This window comes from Cygnus olor, chromosome 4 (assembly GCF_009769625.2).
Source record: "Cygnus olor isolate bCygOlo1 chromosome 4, bCygOlo1.pri.v2, whole genome shotgun sequence".
Taxonomy (NCBI): Eukaryota; Metazoa; Chordata; class Aves; order Anseriformes; family Anatidae; genus Cygnus; species Cygnus olor.
The window spans coordinates 58406820-58425832 of NC_049172.1; the positions used below are offsets into that span (position 1 = coordinate 58406820).

Consider the following 19013-nt stretch of genomic DNA (forward strand, 5'->3'; position numbering starts at 1 on the left):
CGCTCCCGGCGCGGCGCCGCCGTCCCCCCGCACTTACCCTGTCACAACAGGCGCCATCTTCCACAAACTCTCGCCAAAACTCCTACTCTCGCGAGAGCTGCCTCCTCCCCCTCCCCTTCCCCGCTCCCCTTACACCTCCCCTCCCCGGGATGGCAGCGCGCATGCGCCGAGGCCGGGGGACACACACGCGCGCGCGCGCGCGCGCACCGCCCACTCAGCGCCCGGGCTCTCCCCTCAGACACAACAGCCCCGGCGTGGGAACCGGCGAGGTCTCGCGAGAGCGCGCGGCGCTGGGTAGAGGGGAGAGAGGGGAGTCTCGCGAGAGCTGGGTGGTGGGGATTCCCTCTGCCCGCTCGTGCGTCTGGCTGCCCGGCGGGCGGGGCGGGGAGGACCGAACCAACGCGGGGACAGCGGGGGGGGGGGGGGGGGACAGCGGCACTGCCCGCAAACCACGCGGGGCGGCAGTAGGGGGGTGACCGCTAGCACGCCTAGCAGAGCCTCCCGGTAGCGGCGGCAGGCGGGGGGCTGGCGGCTGCCTCCTCCTCACCACCCCCTTACCCCGAGCTCCCCCCCGCGGGGGGCGCGGTGGGCCCGCCCGCCGTGTGCCGGGTGAGGGCCGGCGGCGCGCGCCGCGCCTCGAGCCCGCGGCAGGGCCCCGTGGGGTCCCGCCGCCATGTTGGGGCTCGGCCGGCCCCGGGAGTGGTGAGGGGCTGGGCTCGGCCGGGGGGGCTGCGTGGAGCCCCCGGGGCTTGTCCGCCACGGGCCTGCCCGGGTCCGTCACCTCAGCGGTGCGGGCTGCCGCCTAAAGCCTAAAAGTCCGTTTCATCGCCCTCCATAGCTCCACGTGGGAGTGCACACCAAATGTCCCTTCGTTCCTAACTGTTCAGTTCAAAATTCTCCTCACGCAGAGCACAGAAACCAGCCAGAAAATAAATTCTTTTACAAACTAGGGGTTGGAGATCGGGCTTCAGAGGTGTGGGTACTCCAAGGACTGATCCCATTTCTTACATAAAATCATCACATTTTTGAAAAATAAATTTTAATAAAAAGCCTATTTTCTTAATTTTGGTGTCTTCTACAACCAAAAAGCATAAGAATATAAAATCATAGGATGGCCTGGGTTGGAAGGGACCTCAAAGATCACCCAGTTCCAAACCCCCTGCTATAGGCAGGGACACCACCCGCCAGATCAGGTTGCTCAGGGTCTCATCTAACCTGGCCTCAAAACACCTCCAGGGATGGGGCATCCACAACCTCTCCGGGCAAGATATATTTGTTTAGCAGGTAATTTTGGAGTCTGCTAAGTCCCAGACCAATAAAGTGACTCTTGTACTGACCTCTCAGAAGTCTCACTGTGGATGATGTAACAAGAAGGTATCTGCAAAAAGAAAGGACCTGGGTGTGCTCCAACATCTTGACATAACAAAATGAGAGGAGCCTGATCTTGGATCCGCTTAACAACATGACCATTTCAAGTCCATTATAGGACTGTCTGAAAATTAATCCCTTTCTGACTTGGATTCTATCCTATCCATTCAACCTCTTCATGCCTTTAGTATAGCATACCAATTTAACTTCAAATACATATTCAACATAGATTTAAAAATCCCCTGAGACTCCAAAAAGTGCATCATTTTTATTACTTCACCTCCATACCTCTGCAGTTTCCCAAGGTAGGAAAAGCGAGAACATTTTCAGTAACACCATTAGTATGATGTTTTTCCTAAGTACACTCATACTAATTCAATGAATGTGTCAGATGTTTAAAGGCATGCTCTAAGAGATCGCTTGGCCACCAGGTTTACTGTAATTCTGCTCACTGTACAAACAGCTATTGTTTGCTATTATCAAAGGCACTTTTCCCCATCATGATTTCCCCTTCTGAAAGGAGTTACAAAATGACGTTGATTGGCTCCAAGGAGCCATGAAGGCGCAGCTCTTGTCAAAAGCACGATGTATACTGGAAATCCTCTGTATTGTTTGTGAAGAGCAACTCATAATCCCTTTGGAAATCTCTTCCTAAAAACATCTTGTCTTTTTTTTTTTTCCTCCAAGGCTAAAGAATGATCTCAGCTCATGCTAGCTCCGTTCCGTTAAGAATGGTTCCTGGATATTTGCCATGGCCTGTCTCTAGATGGTCATTTTCTGGGGCCCCTCTTTTACTGTGTTTTGAATTGAACTGGAAGATCTAAAAATACAGTACACAATAATATGCCATGTCTAGACTCTTAATATTTTACAAAGAAGTCATTTTGACTAATAATCAAATAAATTGGATACTGGAGCAGGTATATTATTTTGAAGAATAATAACAGAAATGATTGTAGTCCTTTCCATCAATGACAGAGGTACATTACAAAAACAAACGAGCATTGATTTTTTTCCTTTCTTTTCAGTAATAAACAATCTGTAGTGCAAAAGGCCAGGAATACTGTTCACATCAAAAACAATAGCCTGAAATTATGTGAATATATTGAGGTGGAAGGAAAGACAATAAAACCATAGAGGTGTGTTTAGTTTCTCTTTCTTTCTTTTTCTTTCTTTCTTTCTTTCTTTCTTTCTTTCTCTTCTCTTTCTTTCTTTCTCTCTTTCTCTCTTTCTTTCTTTCTGTCTGTCTTTCTTTCTTCTTTCTTTCTTTCTTTCTTTCTTTTTCTTTCTTTCTTTTCTTTTTCTTTTTCTTTCTTTCTTTCCTCCTTCATGCCTTCCTTTCTTTCTTTCTTTACATTCTTATTCTTTTTCTTTCTTTCTTTCTTTCTTTCTTTCTTTCTTTCTTTCTTTCTTTCTTTCTTTCTCTTCCTTCCTTCCTTCCTTCCTTCTTTTTCTTTTTTTCTTTTTTCTTTTCTTCTTTTTTCTTTTTTTTTCTTCTTTTTCTTTTTCTTTTTCTTTTTCTTTTTCTTTTTCTTTTTCTTTTTCTTTTTCTTTTTCTTTTTCTTTTTCTTTTTCTTTTTCTTTTTCTTTTTCTTTCTCTTTCTCTTTCTCTTTCTCTTTCTCTTTCTCTTTCTCTTTCTCTTTCTTTCTTTCTTTCTTTCTTTCTCTCTCACTCTCTTTCTTTCTTTCTCTCTCTCTTTCTTTTTCTTTCCTTCCTTCCTTCCTTCCTTTCTTTCTTTCTTTCTTTCTTTCTTTCTTTCTTTCTTTTTTCTTTCTTTTCTTACTATTGTTCATGCATTGGATTTTCTCCTCATTGCTAAAAGTTCTTATTTCACATGGTACAGTGTGTGCAATTTCAGTTGCCTTTAGTGGAAACTGAAAGCATCTCATACCTCAGTGAACTAGGCCCCCCTTTCTGATCTGTAGTGAAGGTAAACACCTCCTGAGCTGAGGTAGGGGAACAAATATAACTACAAAGTTTGCAAGATTTAAATTTTTGTATTTATTTACTATGTAAATCGGCAGTCGACCTTTCCAATAGAAGGTGATTCAAGCCGTGCCGAATTCAGTGGCACAGCTCTGAATGGAGCCCCTGGCTTCCACAAGGATGTGGGGACACCTGGCTCGGAGGCACCATGGACACAGGGGCTCCCAGTGGGCACGGGGCCTCTCCTTTCAGGAGGGGGCTTTGCCCAGTGGGGTACCCACAGTCGTTAGCTGCCTTTGGAAAGGGAAGGTTAAAGAAGGAAATGGCTGTTACTCTTGTTTTGTAAACCCTGGGACAGGGCCGCCTCCTACTTCTTTTGGTTCACTGACACGTACAGGTGTGGACAGGGCCACGTCCATAGGTCTGTCTGTCAGTGGTCTGTCCCAGGTCTGTGCTCTGTGCAGACACCTAGAGCTTCACCTGGGAATTCATATGGCCCCTCATCCTCTGAGGACTCAGGGTGGAAAGAAGAGAAAAGACAGGGATCAACAGCCAGCAAAGCTGTTAGGGATCAGGCCCTCTCTGTGGTCTTTTGGCACTTCATTTTGGCTGTCAGGTGGCATTTAAGGAGTTGCCTTGCACAAACAGCCCGGCTCTGGAGCAGAGGGCAGGCAGGATCGGGGAGCACTGGGTGCAAGCTGTAGTAAGAGGACTCAAGATTTCAACAGCCTGCTCAACCGGTCCGGAGCAAACTTTCTCCGGCTCAGCCCTGACTCTGTGCTGCCCTGAAGCTCTTTCCTTTGGGCACAGCACTAGCTAGCACTGCTGCCTGCCCTCCTGCTCGGCCACTGCCCCACATCCAGATGACCTGTAGGCAGGTTAGGGGACTGCAGATCTCTTAGGGACTGCCCCCACTTCTATAGAAGTACCCCGTGTCTGTTACGTGCTTAGCAGTGAGTCCCCTTCCCAGTCGAGTCTCACTTCTCAGAAAAAATAACTCATAGCATATCCTGTAAAATCCTAGCTATTTATAAAGCATACTGACCTTAAAAACATCATAGGCAGTAGATTCACGCAGCTATCTGAATCTGCAGTTCATTGTAAGTAACAGGTTTATCTGTAGATGCTGCAGTTTGTATCTGGTAATGTAAATCACACATTCGAGTAGTACATGCTATGATATAACCCTTCTGGAATTTTATAAGCACAGGATGTACAGTGTGGTTTAACCGCGTGTCTAGGAAAGAAAATAAACAGGCAGTTGCCCACAGAGCATATCTTACATCTGAACTTGTGTGCATATGCCAGCTAAAGTGATCGCCTTAACCGCTAGCTGGACAACTAGATGTCAGAAGTGCCTCCGCTGTTTGAAATGGAAGCTATTGTTCAATGTAGCTCAGAGGATTTGCAACACTGTCCTGAGGACGATAAGGATGAAGAGGAGGGTAGTTAGCAATCTTAAACGGGAGCATTGTTAAATAGTTCTCACTTGTGTGTCATAATCTCAGCAGCCCAAGGAAAAATCGTGACCTGCATCTTAATGCCAGCTAGGGCATAAGTGTGCCCTTAGCACGGTAGCTCCTGAAAGCTACGGTCAGGCTTGTGCCTCTCGAGAGTGCCTTGCAAGCAAGTACAGTCCCTCCACCGAGCACTTCTAGAATCTAAAGGCAAGATGCAAAAAGTGAGTATAACAAACAATAGGAAGGAAGAGGGGGAGGGAAGATGAGGTTAACAGTAATAACATCATGTGGTTATGTAGGTTAACAGTGTGAAGGGTTTGATGACTGACTTCTGAAACCTTTTATTTTTAAATATTTTTCTAAAACACCCTCTGAAGACACGTTTTGTATTGAATTAAATTTTGTGTCTCACCCCACCGCAGAAAAGTACCTCCAGTTATTTTCCATTGGGTGAAGTTTTTCTCCAATTGCCTGTAAACCACCCTGCATATCTGTACTTCTTTCAAAGAAACAGCTGCCCATGTGTGAGCCTCCCGTGCGCAGCGCTCCTCTCCACTCATGCGCGTGCAGGACGCCCGTCCGACAGATTTTGTGGCACCTGGTTATCGCCCTGGGCCACAGCTCCTTCTGTGGTGCCCTCAGCCTCCTGCTCTTCAGGCTGCCCTGCAGATACCTGCTGCAGGTGAATCTGAATCCGATGGCATCCTGGAGGCTGGCAGTGCCTGCCCGCTGCCCGGCAGCATTCCCAGCTGCCTTCGGCTCCCGCACTCGGGCGTTCACGGCCACAAGAGCTGGCCAAGGTGAGATCCGTAGGGCCCCACCTTTGGGCTGCTGCGACCCGGTGCTGCTGGTAAGCACACGTACCCACCCAACCAGTTCTCGGATTCAACCGCAGCGCACAGGATTACCAAGTGATTACCGCAAAGGAGCACGGCAGGATAAACTATATCAAAAATCTCTTCCGCACTTCCAAAACACGCTGGGGAACATATTGTTCCTTTTGTGTACGGCCCTTTGACGTTTCAGTGGAGTGCAACAAAGGTAAATTAATTGCATCCCACTGAAATCAAGAGGACAGGAAAGCCTGAACTAGTCAGTTAGACTATGAATTATTACAAACAAAACAAAAAGGAAGATTTAAAGGTTATGACACAGCTCCAGATGTTTTATCAATTTTATTCATATATAAATACAAATTGAGTTTGCAATGTTACAGTTCTGAACCGATGTGGAAACAGATGTCTGTGCAGAAAAAGTACTTAACCAGAGGCACTGTCTCAGTTCTGATGTTTTCGTGATGTATATTTTAGTGTACTGGCTACGCTGACAGAGGCACGCTCACACCCAAGCCTGCAGTTCGGTGACTGAGAGAGGATTTTTTCAGATAGTCCGCTCTCCCATTCATGAGGCTCTCTGAGAAAGTGTATTCTGACATGTATTCTGACATCCTTTACCTGCAAGTAAAATGTGTTTGTGGAAAAGCCCCTAAAGAGTGAAAACTCGTTGGTTTGACAAAACGCGAAAAAATAAACACAAACTCTTGATTATACACATTTTTCTCCTGTATTTAGTGCTTATGGGAATTTCAGACTGACCATAAAAAGGTATTAAAATAAGAGCTCAGCAACCTACTCTGAAATAAAACCACAAACTGCACATAATGCCTTGATAAAACTACTACTGGAAACCTATTTAACATAATAATCCAGCCCGTTTTACTATGTACTAGGAAAGTCTGGGTCCTAGTCATAACCACATGCTATGTAGAATGGGAGGAAGCATAGGCAGAAATCCTTAACCTGTAATCCTCCATACAAATATGTGCACACAGGAATTTTCCTTGCAACGGCTAGAGAAGAGTTAGGAAATTGCTTTACAGAGTGCAAAGCTAGGTACCGCATACATGCTATTTTGAGAATTTAGCAGCAGCTAAGCCTTATGCTAGTCCCGTATGAAGAAGTTAAATTAATTTTGCATGTTTGGTGGCTTATGGAGAATGCCTATGGCCTCGGGCTGTGAAGATAATACTTGGTTTTGGTCTATTTCTCTATTTAAAACATTGAGGAAGTTAGACATTCCTGAAACAGAAGATTCTTTAAAGTATTCTAAACATGTGGTCAAAGAACATGTAATCCTAAAAAAATAATTCTCTTGTCATACTGCTATCTTGGATCTATTTAGATGATTTCTTTTGTCAAGAACAGTCACACAAATTTTAGCTGTTGTGAACGTAGTCTAACTTCCGTGCCAGTCTCCCCCAGAACATCGGTTTGATCCTCTGCTGTTCTGTAGCCCTTCCTCTGTAATCCCCTCTCCTCCCCAGTCTGTTTCTGATAGTAAGTGATGAAAATAAAGTCCATACAAATTGCCTGAGAATATTTCATTGCGCAGATCCAGGGTGGCTGACACTTGTGAATAAGATAACCTTTTGATTTTTTTTTTCCTTTTAGTGGATTAGAAGTGACCTTTTAATGCTAAAGTTCATTAGTGCTTGGATATCATATTGATGAGCTTTGTATAAATGAATGGATGAACAGATAAGTCAGAACTAAGGTAATGAGCTTACGGCTGTTACGGAGGTAACTGCAGCCATGCCACTGATGCTATTTAAAGAATTTCTGTATGCTATTTATTGGCAGTCTTGGTTCAGAAGTCACTATCACTTCTTTGATCATAACCAACGGTATTTTGTTTTTACTGTTGTAGCTACATAAGTTTCTAGAAATCCAGATAGATGGCCGTTCTTATTACTCATGGCTTCATTATCAGTTTGTTTTTCTGCTCATTACTGGCACTGACCTTGCCAAGAGTTATGCACATGCATAATTTTACTCATGCGATTAGACTCATTAAAGCTAATGGGATTAGTCAAGAAAGTAAAGCTACTTCTGCCTAAGTGTTTGTCGTTTGGGGCAGATTGACTAGGAACAAGATCAGGAAACTGGAGAGAATTCAGACCAAACAATATTTTTCCTTAAATGTCACAGAAAGGGAAATTCAAACAATTTTTCCTTAACCCAAGCTGATAGGTCATGAACAAGAGATGCCGTTGTTCTCAAGCAGCTTTCCAGGTACTTAGCCTTCAAGATCAGAGCTACAGATTGCCACAGAAAAGTTTTCACTTCTGAATTTCCTTTACCTTGTATGCCTTTCAACTATGTATTCCCCTTTCCCAGTTTTGACCTGCGAAATAGTTTTTTTATACTTATTTTGTCAGACACAGCACAATTCATCAATTTATGCAAAGGTGGTTTTGCATTGGAGGTGAACAGAAATTTTCTAACATTGGTTTCTCTTCAGAAAAGGATGGTTGTCCAAACCGAAGCTGGTTTCAGCAAACTTTACCAGGTCTTTCCTCAAGTCTAGGATGAAATTTCTACTGAGAGGTAATGAGAAATATACGTCCCGGCCAAGAGCCCAGCGGCAGAGGCTGACTGTAACCCGACAGCTATGTCACGATGCTGCAAACCAGGGGAACCCAGAACAGGTTTTGCTCACACAGAATGAGGGAGATTGCCTTGAATTAAACAGCATAAAAGTGTCTGTTATCTCAGAGGACTGGCCTGACAGCTAGGACACGGGCTTGTAGGTTTAGGGTCTTTTTGTGTGAAACCTTTCAAGAGATGTTTATTTTGGTACAGAACAGGGAATAGACTGTGAGGACGTTTTCTGGAAAAAGAAATCCATTTCTTTCCCAGTACTTCTGTCGTACTTTTGTACCTCATTTCGAGCACTGCGAGTCTGCCTGTCTGTGACCTGCCTGCTGAAAGCCTCGCAGAAGCATTAGCGCAGCCAGAAATACAATATTTAGAGAGCAGCTGTGTTCCAGCCCCTTCCTCTGATAGCCGTCTTGGCTTGGGCTGAGAGAGGAGTGGCAGGGAGCAGTTATTCGTCTGTTTTCTACCCCAAGGAAATTCCCTACCAGATTGCCGGGACAATTTTATGGCCATCGGAACAACAGACCAAACATACAGTGAGTGATTATTAACTCCAATTTTGAACAAGCTGTTATTCTTATTTGTCATTTTTGACCTCTGGTGAGATGTCCCATATACAATAAATTATAAAAAATCTGCCTCTCACTTAGAAAAACAAATGCCAACTGCCCTGCTATCATTCTGAGGCAATAAATCTCCCCTGGCCTTGGAAAAAAAAATCATTTGTGGACTTCACCCATTTTATACCTTTTTTTTTTTTTTCAAAACAAACACTTATTTTGATTCCTGATATAAATACAAACAACAATGAAAACTGAATAAAGCTACAGTAGTGTAGTCTGAAAGTCAAAAATCTTAGTGCATACTGACTCCCGTCCCCTGGCTTTTTCCGGGTAGAGGTTAGAAAAACAGGAAATCCACCACTACCAAGTCCAATACTGGGGGTGGTGGATGTTTATGACTATTATTCCTTTTTTTTTTTTTTTTTTTCTCCCTAGGCTAGCCGCTGAATTATGCCCCGATGCACACAATTTTATGAACGCTGGGGAGAGCCATGTGGTGCTCACGCAGTGCTTAATCTTGATGAAGTCCCAGCGCCCAAGGTTTTACGATTAATGGCAGAGGAGGAACACCCGAGTGACAGTTAGGGTTTTGCCAGTTTGTACTGTATATACAGCTGTTGCTGCACAGGGGAGGGAAACGCAGGGTCTGGCTGTCTGTTCCAAACAAAAAGAAATGGCACATGCTATTACTTCCAGATCATTGCAGTCCCTGCACCACCATCTGCTGGGGGTCAGAGCAGTTGTCCGGGTCGGCGTCAGTCATGCACAAACTCAATGCCTTCCCCGGCGCTGCGCCCAGCAGTACATATTTACAAGAACAATAAAGCGAACCTGCTCCCCGGACACAGGCACCACAATGCTCCGTCACATTCGGAACAAAGGGGCACAACGAAAGTTGATATGCATTACAAAGGGGGTTCTCGGGGATCACAGCTTTGTGATTTCAGGCCGTAACACAAATTGAAGTGAAGAAAAACTGTCACCAATAAGCTCAGACCTAGGGATCATTGTGTTTGTAATTGACGTAGCGGCTCTAAAAGGGTGCCTGGCTCTCCCCGTTTCCCCCTTCCCTTTTACAAAGTCCTATGTAAAAGATAGCTGAATGGGGGAAAGTTTTGACGGTAAACGTTAAGCACTTTGATATATTATTCTGTAACTGCGGCCAGAGGATCACTCCCACCTTCCCCAACTTGCCTCTGCCCACATCTTTTACCAGGGTTATGCCACGCGCTGGGGCAAGGTGCGGAGAGCCCTGAGCTGATGGAAAGTGAGCAGCTCCTTGAAACAGGGCCGGTACCACTGTGATGCTGAAACCAAACGAGGAGTTTTAGCATCTCTTCAGCCCAAGCAACAGCTAGTGAGTAACTCATTTCTTCTGCTAAAAAGGGCTGCTTCAGTAACACCAGCGTGACACGCCGCCCAGGACTGTGGGGTGCTGCCGGCCCTTCTCTCAGTGCTTTCCTGACCCCATGGCTGAGCAGGGACAGGAAGCCTGTGGTTCCTGGAAGGGGACGTGGGGCTCCTTGCTGCACGCCGAGGCGCAGTGCGGAGGCACAGAAGCAAAGCCCAGCTTCTCTCCTCAACCTGGGCTGGTTTGCTGCAGCGTTAAGTCCGATGTCCCTGCACTGGATCAAAATGGAAGCGGTGGAGCAATGGAGCTCGGAGCAAAGACGTCTGCATTGCTCGTGACAAACTCAGCAGTGTTCATCCGATTTTGGTCTCAGCATCAGTATTATTAAAGCAGGCAACAGTGCCAGCATGGGGTAAGAGGCATGGGCAGCAGCCCCGGAAAGCAGTGAAGAGGGCAGGTGGAGCTAGACCCAGAATATTTGTTAAGTGAGGCTTATTGCCAAATAACTAGAAACCATGCTGTACTAGCGAGAACTCACTAAGGACTGCTGTACTCTCTGCCTCACATAGCTGCAGTATCTGTCACAGCGCTACCACATACATAATCTTTGACATTTCATCTGATAATTAGTGGTTTTGGCACAAGCAAACCCGATCTTGTTAGGTCCTCTCCTCAGTTGTTTTCATATTTTAGTAAGCTCCACTCTGGGCATTATTTCATTAAGCCTCTTGAGTGCGTGTAACATTTGAAAGCATTCTTGGATGCACTCACTTTGCCTGAAACGTAACGCGGGGCCGGAGACCTCCAGGTAGCTGCACCCACACGCCTTCCAAACCCCACCTCCTCGGCCTCCCTGGCACCAGGACACCCCGCTGCCAGAGCAGCAGAGCTGGTTCTGGAGCCCGCGGGGGGAACGTGGAGCAGCGTTTGCTGTGTTCCCTTGGAAAACGTCACGGGACTCGGCTGTGTGTTTGTAATTTGAGGGCACTTACCCCGAGCTGTTCAGCACTGAGCTAAACCGCGCTAGTTCATACTGCAGCGAGGCAGTCTTTGGGGTGGGATCAGAATGAAAAGAAGGATTTTTTAAATCACAGCACTGAGATTGAAAAACCACAAGAATAGATACCTCCTGACCTAATGAATTAACTTTTAATATAAAAAACCAAGCTTTTACCAAGCAAACAATTGAATGTTCTCATTGGTACTCTTATTTATGGCATGTTCCTGCTAAACTGTGCTCTTTGATGAGGAAGCTGGTGAAATACTCCTTCCTCCTCCACCGTACTGTGGCATATGCAAAAGACACGGTGCCCTGCATGAGCCATATTCTTAATTTCTACTTCATAAAACTGTCATTGTGTGAACAAGAGGGTTCTGTTTATTCTTCTTAATTGCCTAGATAAAATGAATGTATATAGTGCACGCAGTTAGGTGCTACAGCTTAGGAGTCAAATGCTGAAACCACACAGCGTCCAGAGGTTGCAAACTTTTTGTTTAGATTCCTAACTAGGAAACAAGCTATTGGGAATATCTAGGCCAAAATAATATTTATTATTATTTTTTTTTTTATGTTGCCTCTTTATTTCATTAACATAATCCATTATCTTTGAGGCTGCAGGTAGTGTTTTTATAAAGACCAGTTCTGTGAGTCACCAGATCGCAGGGCAGTGTAAACCCAATCCAGATCAGGCACAACGAGGTGCCTGCTGAATTAGCCAGGGCACATAATGCAGTGTTTATGCCAGCTTTGTTCTTTATGCAGCCTCAGTGACAGCTATGGGAGAAAAGGCGGTACTTGATTAAACCTGAATTGCACAGGGGCAAGTTTTTGCCTTTTTGAACAAATTTAATCCAGTGCTGCAAGCTGTACCAGTTGAGTACATTGCACCAAGAGGTGCTGACATTTTTGATCTGGGATTAACTCCTGTAACTTTGGATTTACTGCCTGGTGGAGCCTTGGCCTGATTTTTGCTCCCAAACGACTTAGATAGTGTTTCTTATATATCTGCCTTGAACTCATTTACAAATCTGCTAACCTATCTTCTTCCAAACCTTGTCTCTGGATTGCCTCTGCAATACTGTCTGCAAGAAACTTCTGATGCCTAATGGCTAGATAAATGACCATTAGGAAATAATGGATTCATGAAATATAATTATGTAGCTTTACGTAGCAATATTTTAGTGATTTGCAGCAGGCCTAGGGCATACATATGATTACTGTGGACTTCTGGTGCTTTTGTCCTCCATCCCTTCTCACTGCTTGCTCTACCCACTTAGAGCATTGTATTTTAGCCTCTTGAATTTGACGGATTGAATAAGTCTTTGCAGCAGTATTTCCAAAGCTTATAATACAGGGAGTTCCCCAGCATACTGGAGATTCTTAAGACTTCAGGAGAGAGAAAAATATATTCAAAGCTTTTAATATTTAAATATATTTCCCCCCATTGTTTATAGTTTTACTTTTCGTAGTTATAGAAATCTTCTGAAAAGGACCATTGAAAGGGTTGTCTTGCTTTAATCAACTTAGTAAACTTTGTTTTGTCCTTTATGTTGATTACAAAAGAAGCTGACATTACTCCATTTCACTTGCACCTTTTAAGCCACTGCGCTGTGTTAATGGCTGCGCACAACCTCACAGAGCCACAGAACCCGGCCGGCTCATCAGCTGCTTAAACGCTGCTGCAAGAGTAGCACAAGAGAGAAACGTTGTCTGTAAGGTCCTACAGAAACTCTGTAGCTGGAGAAGTGAACTGCAAGGAGATGTGGCAGAGCGAAACTGTAGATGGAGAGGAGGAAAAAAAAAAATGAGAAAAGGGGGTGGAAAGGCAAAGGGAGAGGCTGTTGCTTCGGTAAGTAGAGAGGGATGGCTAAGCAGGCAGCATCAGATTGCTCCCAGTCCCTGTTCTGGCACTTGCGGATCTGTTGAAAATAGGCCAGAAGGACATGCTGAATTTGTTGCTCCCGTGTGCCAGCCTTTTCTGCAGCAGCGAGAGAAACCAATCAGTGCTGCTTCAAAAGCAGCTGGAAACTGAGAAAACTCTGGTCCCCTGCTGCCTGGCAGTCTGCAGGACAGGGTCTTCTCGGTTTCCAGCCACTACAGAGGCTCCATTGACAAAATGTGTGCTGCATTTGAAGGAGCACAATGTGACAATGAAAGAACCTGAGAGAGACAAAACAAGAAAGAGGGGGGAAAAGAGGGAGGAGGGAGAATTAAATGGGAATGGGGGAGCAGGCTAAAGGGAGGGGGGACAAAATCAAAAGAAAAATATGCTAATCTGCAAAAGTGGTGGCAAAAATAGATCATAATTGTCACATTTGACACTTCTTAACGTGCTTTATCAAAGAATATAGCTGAGATGGCAAGAATTGAGAAAACAAATTATTACTTTACTAATGTTAATCTCACCACCCCTCTGAGACAGAAACAAGCTTATTTTAGTCCCCCATTTTTACAGATGTTCTTATGAAATACAGACAAGCTGGAAGGCATCAGCTCCCCTAACAGACTTATAGAGGCACTGCAAACAGGGGGTCACATCCTCATCCTTAGTTTCAGAGAGAAGTAGGTAAGAGCTCTGCAAGTCAGGAGGCTGGCGTGTCTTTCTGTTGCTCAGAATAACTGGGAGAGAAAAAAAAACGCCACCCCAAACAAAGCCATTTCTCCTTTCCTTTGTAGTTCATTAAATCTGCAGAGAGAATATATGGCAGTGTACAAATCGGGGTGCTGCTGATAGCTCAGATCAAAGCAGTGTGGCTAGAGTTTTATCACGGTGTGCCTGGCTGTGTCGTGGGACACCTAAGAGGGGCATCCAAGAGCTCAGAGGAAGCATGTGTCGTAGTGTTTTGGTAATCTCCCAGCTGACCCTATTTGCCATGCTTATCCAGAAGGCTGGGAGCACAAGAACTGAATTTTGTTACGAAGCAACTAAACTGGAAGGACCTTCCTGGATGTCCCCACATTGCTCATGGCCTTTCAGCCCACGGGTCCAGCTCTAGCTGCTTTAGAGTAAAATCCATGAAACACATACAACAGTGAACACAGGGTCTTCGGCACCAACAGTTCCACTCTAAGTATCTGCAATAAGTTAGGAATAACTTGGTAGACGTGCAAAAGAGAATATTGCTTGGGAGAGAGCACTAACGTCTACAGATTTTCTGGGAATTCCTGGTACTTTCTGAAGGGTCAGAGAAATGCGCCATAAAGATTGAGATCAAGTAATACAAACGACGATTGCAAATTTCAGAAGGTATGTCAGCCATGAAATGAGAAGAGGATAAATCCTTGATTGCCCACACTGGAAGTGGGTAAGCTCAATTTGCCTGCATTTGCCTGTGAGCACCCTGTTGTGATCATTTTCAATGAGTGTTGTTTATCTTTTTATTTTTTTATTTTTTATTTTTTATTTTTTTTCAGCAAAGGAAGGCTCCTGCCCTGAAGACAGGATTTTGAAGTTAACAAAACATTTAAAAAGTTTTCTCCATTATCATTCAGGTTCAAAATAAACTGCTTCCTTTCGCTCTATTAAGTTGGCATTTACTTTCAGTCTTGGGAAATTACTCTCTAAAGTAGGTCAAAAAAATAGTTGTTTCTCCAAAGCAAATTTAATTTGAGCATGACCCATGGCATCTATACAATCCCCAATTTTTAGGTCAGTGATGAAGCTGTCTTTCTCCGTAGGAATGGTACGTAGTGTGGAATGAAACTGACTTTTTCTGTGAAATTTTTGCTAGCAAGTTAGTGTGTCATAATTTTGGAAGAACTTTCAGATGCTTTAGCAGTTGTAATATTAGACCATCATCCTGTGTCCATCATCAGTTATCCTGCATTGGGTAGTAGTTTAAGAATGGGATAGTGTTTATTATGTCATCTGCTCAGTTCATGCGTAATAGAAAAAAATTAATATCATATTTTTGAATTTAGCATTTCAGGAGTTTCCCATCTGAACTCTAAGTTTATTTAAAATAAAGGTATCTTGCTTCAGCTGTAAAATTTTAGCTGCACCTCTTATGTTGTAGGAGGAGGTGATGGCAAGGACTGCAGAAAAATAAACATGTAGAGGTAAGTTTTATAATATTGTGCTAAAACCTACGTTATGATTCTCAGGACTTATTTTCTTTTTTTGATTATGTCTCATAGGCTGGCTTTGTCTATATCAATGAGTAATTCATCATAACAGATCACCATACTGATGTAGCTAATGCTGAGAATCAGCATGTTTGTTACAAGCACTTTGCGGATTTGAACTTCAGGCTACCTTTGACTCAATCCCTCGGACTGGCTGTTCTCACCATACAAGCAGTTTAAAGCTGTCCAAAGGCCCACTGGCTGGTTTGGACTCTTACATCCCCACTGGAGTTTGGAGTACGTTTCCCATGCACTGGGCAGAGCTGCGGGGTTGGCTTCCTCTGAAGGGAACCTGAGCTGCTCTGTGAACTGAACCAATGAGCAATAAATGGGTGTGATGAGGGATTTCTTTCAAAACTGCACTACTGCTCTGAACCAAAATGCCGTGGTATATATAACTATATATATGTTTGTGGTTTGGGGAAGATGCTGCGTATTTTTCTGCTGTATATAAACTCAATAATTTTGCATGATAATGCTGGTATACCTTCTTGTATACATTTCTAGCCAGCAACCTCTAGTAAGTTCTCTATGTTTAATGGTGCAAGACAAAAGCTAACTACACTGAATCACTGTGCAAGCAGATAAATTCTTACATACATACTTTACATGCAACTCAGAAGAGCAGATTTTATTTTATCAAGTGATAATAATTGTGGTCCCCACATAAGCAATATGAAAAACTGTTTTCCAAGCTGTGATGAAATAACTGCAATGTAAATTGAGGAAGTGTTACTCCAAACCTCCAAAAAAGAGAAAGTGATGTGTTTGCCAAACCTGGAAAAGAGACTTACTGTCTGTGATCAAAGGCAGCACTGCTCTACACAGAACTTCATGAGAACACAGAAAGGGGGAAGGAAAAAAAGGTCTGGAATCATGAAAGTTTCATTTAGAGCAATGTACTTGAAAATTCATTCACTCAAATACTGGATATTAAAATTAATGAGTAAGTCCCTTTTGTCTTCTCAACTGGAAAAAAAAAAAAAAAAGACAATAGTACTGATCACTTCCCGTAGCTAACCAGCTTTCCCTGTTACTGTGGTTCAGGCAGTCTGCGTGAAAAAGGACACAGATCTAGTAACTTAAAATGATGGTACTCGGGATAGTTAAGTACCTGGTATTTAAAACTCACCCACATTAAAAATTTGATTTTTCTGCCAAGATCAGCCTTTCTGTTTCATCTTTGCTTTTATCATGGACTTCTGTTTTTGCTTATATTTTGGGCAATGAGTACAGCACATAAATATATTTCAGGGTCTCAACAAAAGAGAACATTTGCTTTCCAACTCATTTATTTTGATACTTAATCTTGAAAAGCAAGCTGTGCATTCTAGAGCTCCATGAAAGGCAAAGTCTTCTTTTTCTAAACTTGTCAAGGAAAAAGTTATCCCAAAGTATCAGTCAAAGTCTGGAATGTATCAGATCTGAAGTCTGAAAAAAAAGTAGTTAACTTTCATTTGTTCTTACTCCTCTCTACCAGAGGTTATTAAAAGTAACATTAGAAATGCGGACACAATCTACTACATCAACATATTGCTCATGAGATCGGAAGTCAGAACTCCCAAATGCTAATTCTGACTTTGTCAATGATTTTCATGTCTCTCAGGTTGTTACTGTTCTAGGTTTCCCACCCGAGAAAAGGAATATTAATGCTTCAAAAAGCACAAGCAAGAGTTTAACACAATAATTTGCCTTTTCAATTTCTAGTTTATTTAAAGGAATCATTATTACTTTACTCTTAAAACATTGATGCAAATTTTGTTTACTACTGCTGTCTTTTTGCACTGAATGTTTTGATTTTGAGCGGTAACATTCATCTGTGTAATTTCTGTTCCCTTTTTGGGTTGCTGTAACTCAAGCAAATTTCTAGTGTGGCTGCTTGTACAGGCACAAAATCTAGTTTCTCTTAATTATTGTGTATATGATTTTTGCATTTGCTCTCAAGTAATGATCAGGCACATTTTCAGGAGTACGTTTCCGGAAAGCCAATAGAAAGTGAATGGTATAAAAGCATTTGACTGCTAAAAAAAGAGAATTCCTCTATTGAGAGAGAATTGTGCTCTATTGGCTCAGCTCTAATACTCTTGAATTTCTTCCACTGGGTTCTGATCCATAAAGGGATTCGGTCACTTAAAATAGCAATTCTGTCCTAATGTTTGAAGTAGGTGTTGTTAGAGCTGCACCTCAGCTTCTGTTAATAGAGGGCACCCACATTTACACTGCTGATTATACTCCCAGGCTGCCTTCCTGCCTTCAAGGTCGCTTTGCTGGCTGCAAAAGGGAATGATGGCTCCTAAAACCATGGGCACTGCGGTAAATCCAGGCAAAAATGCTCAGCTGCCATGGAGGTGCCTGATCTCAATTACAGCTATGTTATTTTAACCCAGAGGCTCTTTTGGAACCTGTGGGTTTGCATTTGCACACGTTCAGAGCTGCATTTGTTAACTTGCTGCTCACTGCCATTGAGGCCCAGCTGATAACACCAACTTCAGTGCAACGACACCAGGGCTCGCAGAAGGGCCGAGTTTTGTAGGAGCGACAGCAGCAGGAAAGATTTTTTCCTCGTAAAAGGTAGAAGTAGGAATTGCTGCCATCCATTTTTGTGAAATGTCCAATTTGGTCCAGTTTCCTGCCAATAAAATTTGGAGAATAGTGTCCCAAACTGGAATTTTCCTATCCCCAGACCAGAAGCGGAATTTACCCAGAGAGCTGTGAGATACTGCTTCCTGGGGAGCTAAGATGTTGTCAGGCAGTTGTGGCTCCAAACTCCTGGCAGGCCACACGCTAATTAAAACCTGCTTCTGGAATGTCGTTTTGCACTTCTGCCTCGAAATGTCATTCTCGTTTAGGAAACTTACAGAGACACTCATACTCAGCTCCTTTCTGAGTTTGAGAGGGCTCAAAACTATATTTTCAGCCTCCTGGACTTCGTCTACCTCAGCACATCTCCTCTCTATTTCTCATTCTTGTCCTAGAACAACAAAAGTGAATTTGTTTCCTGATCAGAAGACACTGTTGTAAAGCATGCCACCTCATTTTTTACCAACTAGGACTTTCCTCATAGTCAGACATTACAGATAGCCTCAAATTTAGTTTTTAAGTTGTTTTTTTTTTTTTAATCTGAACTGGAGGTAGTCCACAGGGGTGTCCAGATAGGAGACCTCAGTTTAGTCCGATGAAAGATCAGGACCTGTTTGTAAAAACTGCATCCGGATTTTGAACATCCCCTAGGGGTTTCTGATTTTCTTCTCTCAATGTAGCACAAAAATGTAAAATATCTTCCCTTCCACCTCTGGTCTGGAACGCATTTAGAGTTGCAGGACTTATGACAACTCCATGTCTCAAACAAATGTCAGTCGGTCTAAATTTTATCTCTAAAGAAAGCTTGCAGAACCCCTGAGCAACTGTTCATGGGTGCCCTGATAAGTCATTGAAATCAGTACTTCTTATCCTCAACCATTATGCACCCTACTACAGGTGAGTACAGAGAGACAGACGGGGCAGGCTTTTACTGAAGCATAGTCAGTCTGTACAGATTCATTAGAAAACAGGCCCAGTGCAGTTGATGCCAAAAGAAAAAGTCCAAAGCATGAAAAAAAAAAAAAAAAGAATTACATCATTTCCTTGTATCTTCCCTGAGGACAAGGGATTGGAGAGTATGAGTCAGTCTGAAGAAATGAAATGAAAACAGCCCAGCTTTTAGTGACTTTTCCTTGTGCTTACCTTATCGAGCAGAGCAGGCCATCGAGAACAAACAGTACAAGTCTTACCACTTGCTAGGT

At 43.5% G+C, this 19013-nt stretch overlaps 1 protein-coding gene and 2 long non-coding RNA genes across 3 annotated transcripts in view; 2 read left to right on the top strand and 1 right to left on the bottom strand.

The window, feature by feature from the left end:
- Window positions 1-124, bottom strand: part of RBPJ (recombination signal binding protein for immunoglobulin kappa J region) — a 58649-nt gene extending 58525 nt beyond the window's left edge. The window contains 1 exon segment of the mRNA XM_040556478.1: window positions 38-124. Within this exon segment, the coding sequence (XP_040412412.1) occupies window positions 38-57 (20 nt within the window). The 5' untranslated portion in view covers window positions 58-124.
- Window positions 1-16392, top strand: part of LOC121069942 — a 34632-nt gene extending 18240 nt beyond the window's left edge. The window contains exons 2-3 of the long non-coding RNA XR_005819777.1: window positions 15123-15165; window positions 15244-16392. This is a non-coding gene — a long non-coding RNA (uncharacterized LOC121069942). The remainder of the gene's footprint in view (window positions 1-15122; window positions 15166-15243) is intronic.
- LOC121069941 lies at window positions 4565-6302 on the top strand. Its single transcript, XR_005819776.1, has 2 exons — window positions 4565-4976; window positions 6066-6302. It is a non-coding gene; the product is annotated as an uncharacterized LOC121069941 (long non-coding RNA).
- Window positions 16393-19013: the final 2621 nt, after the last annotated feature.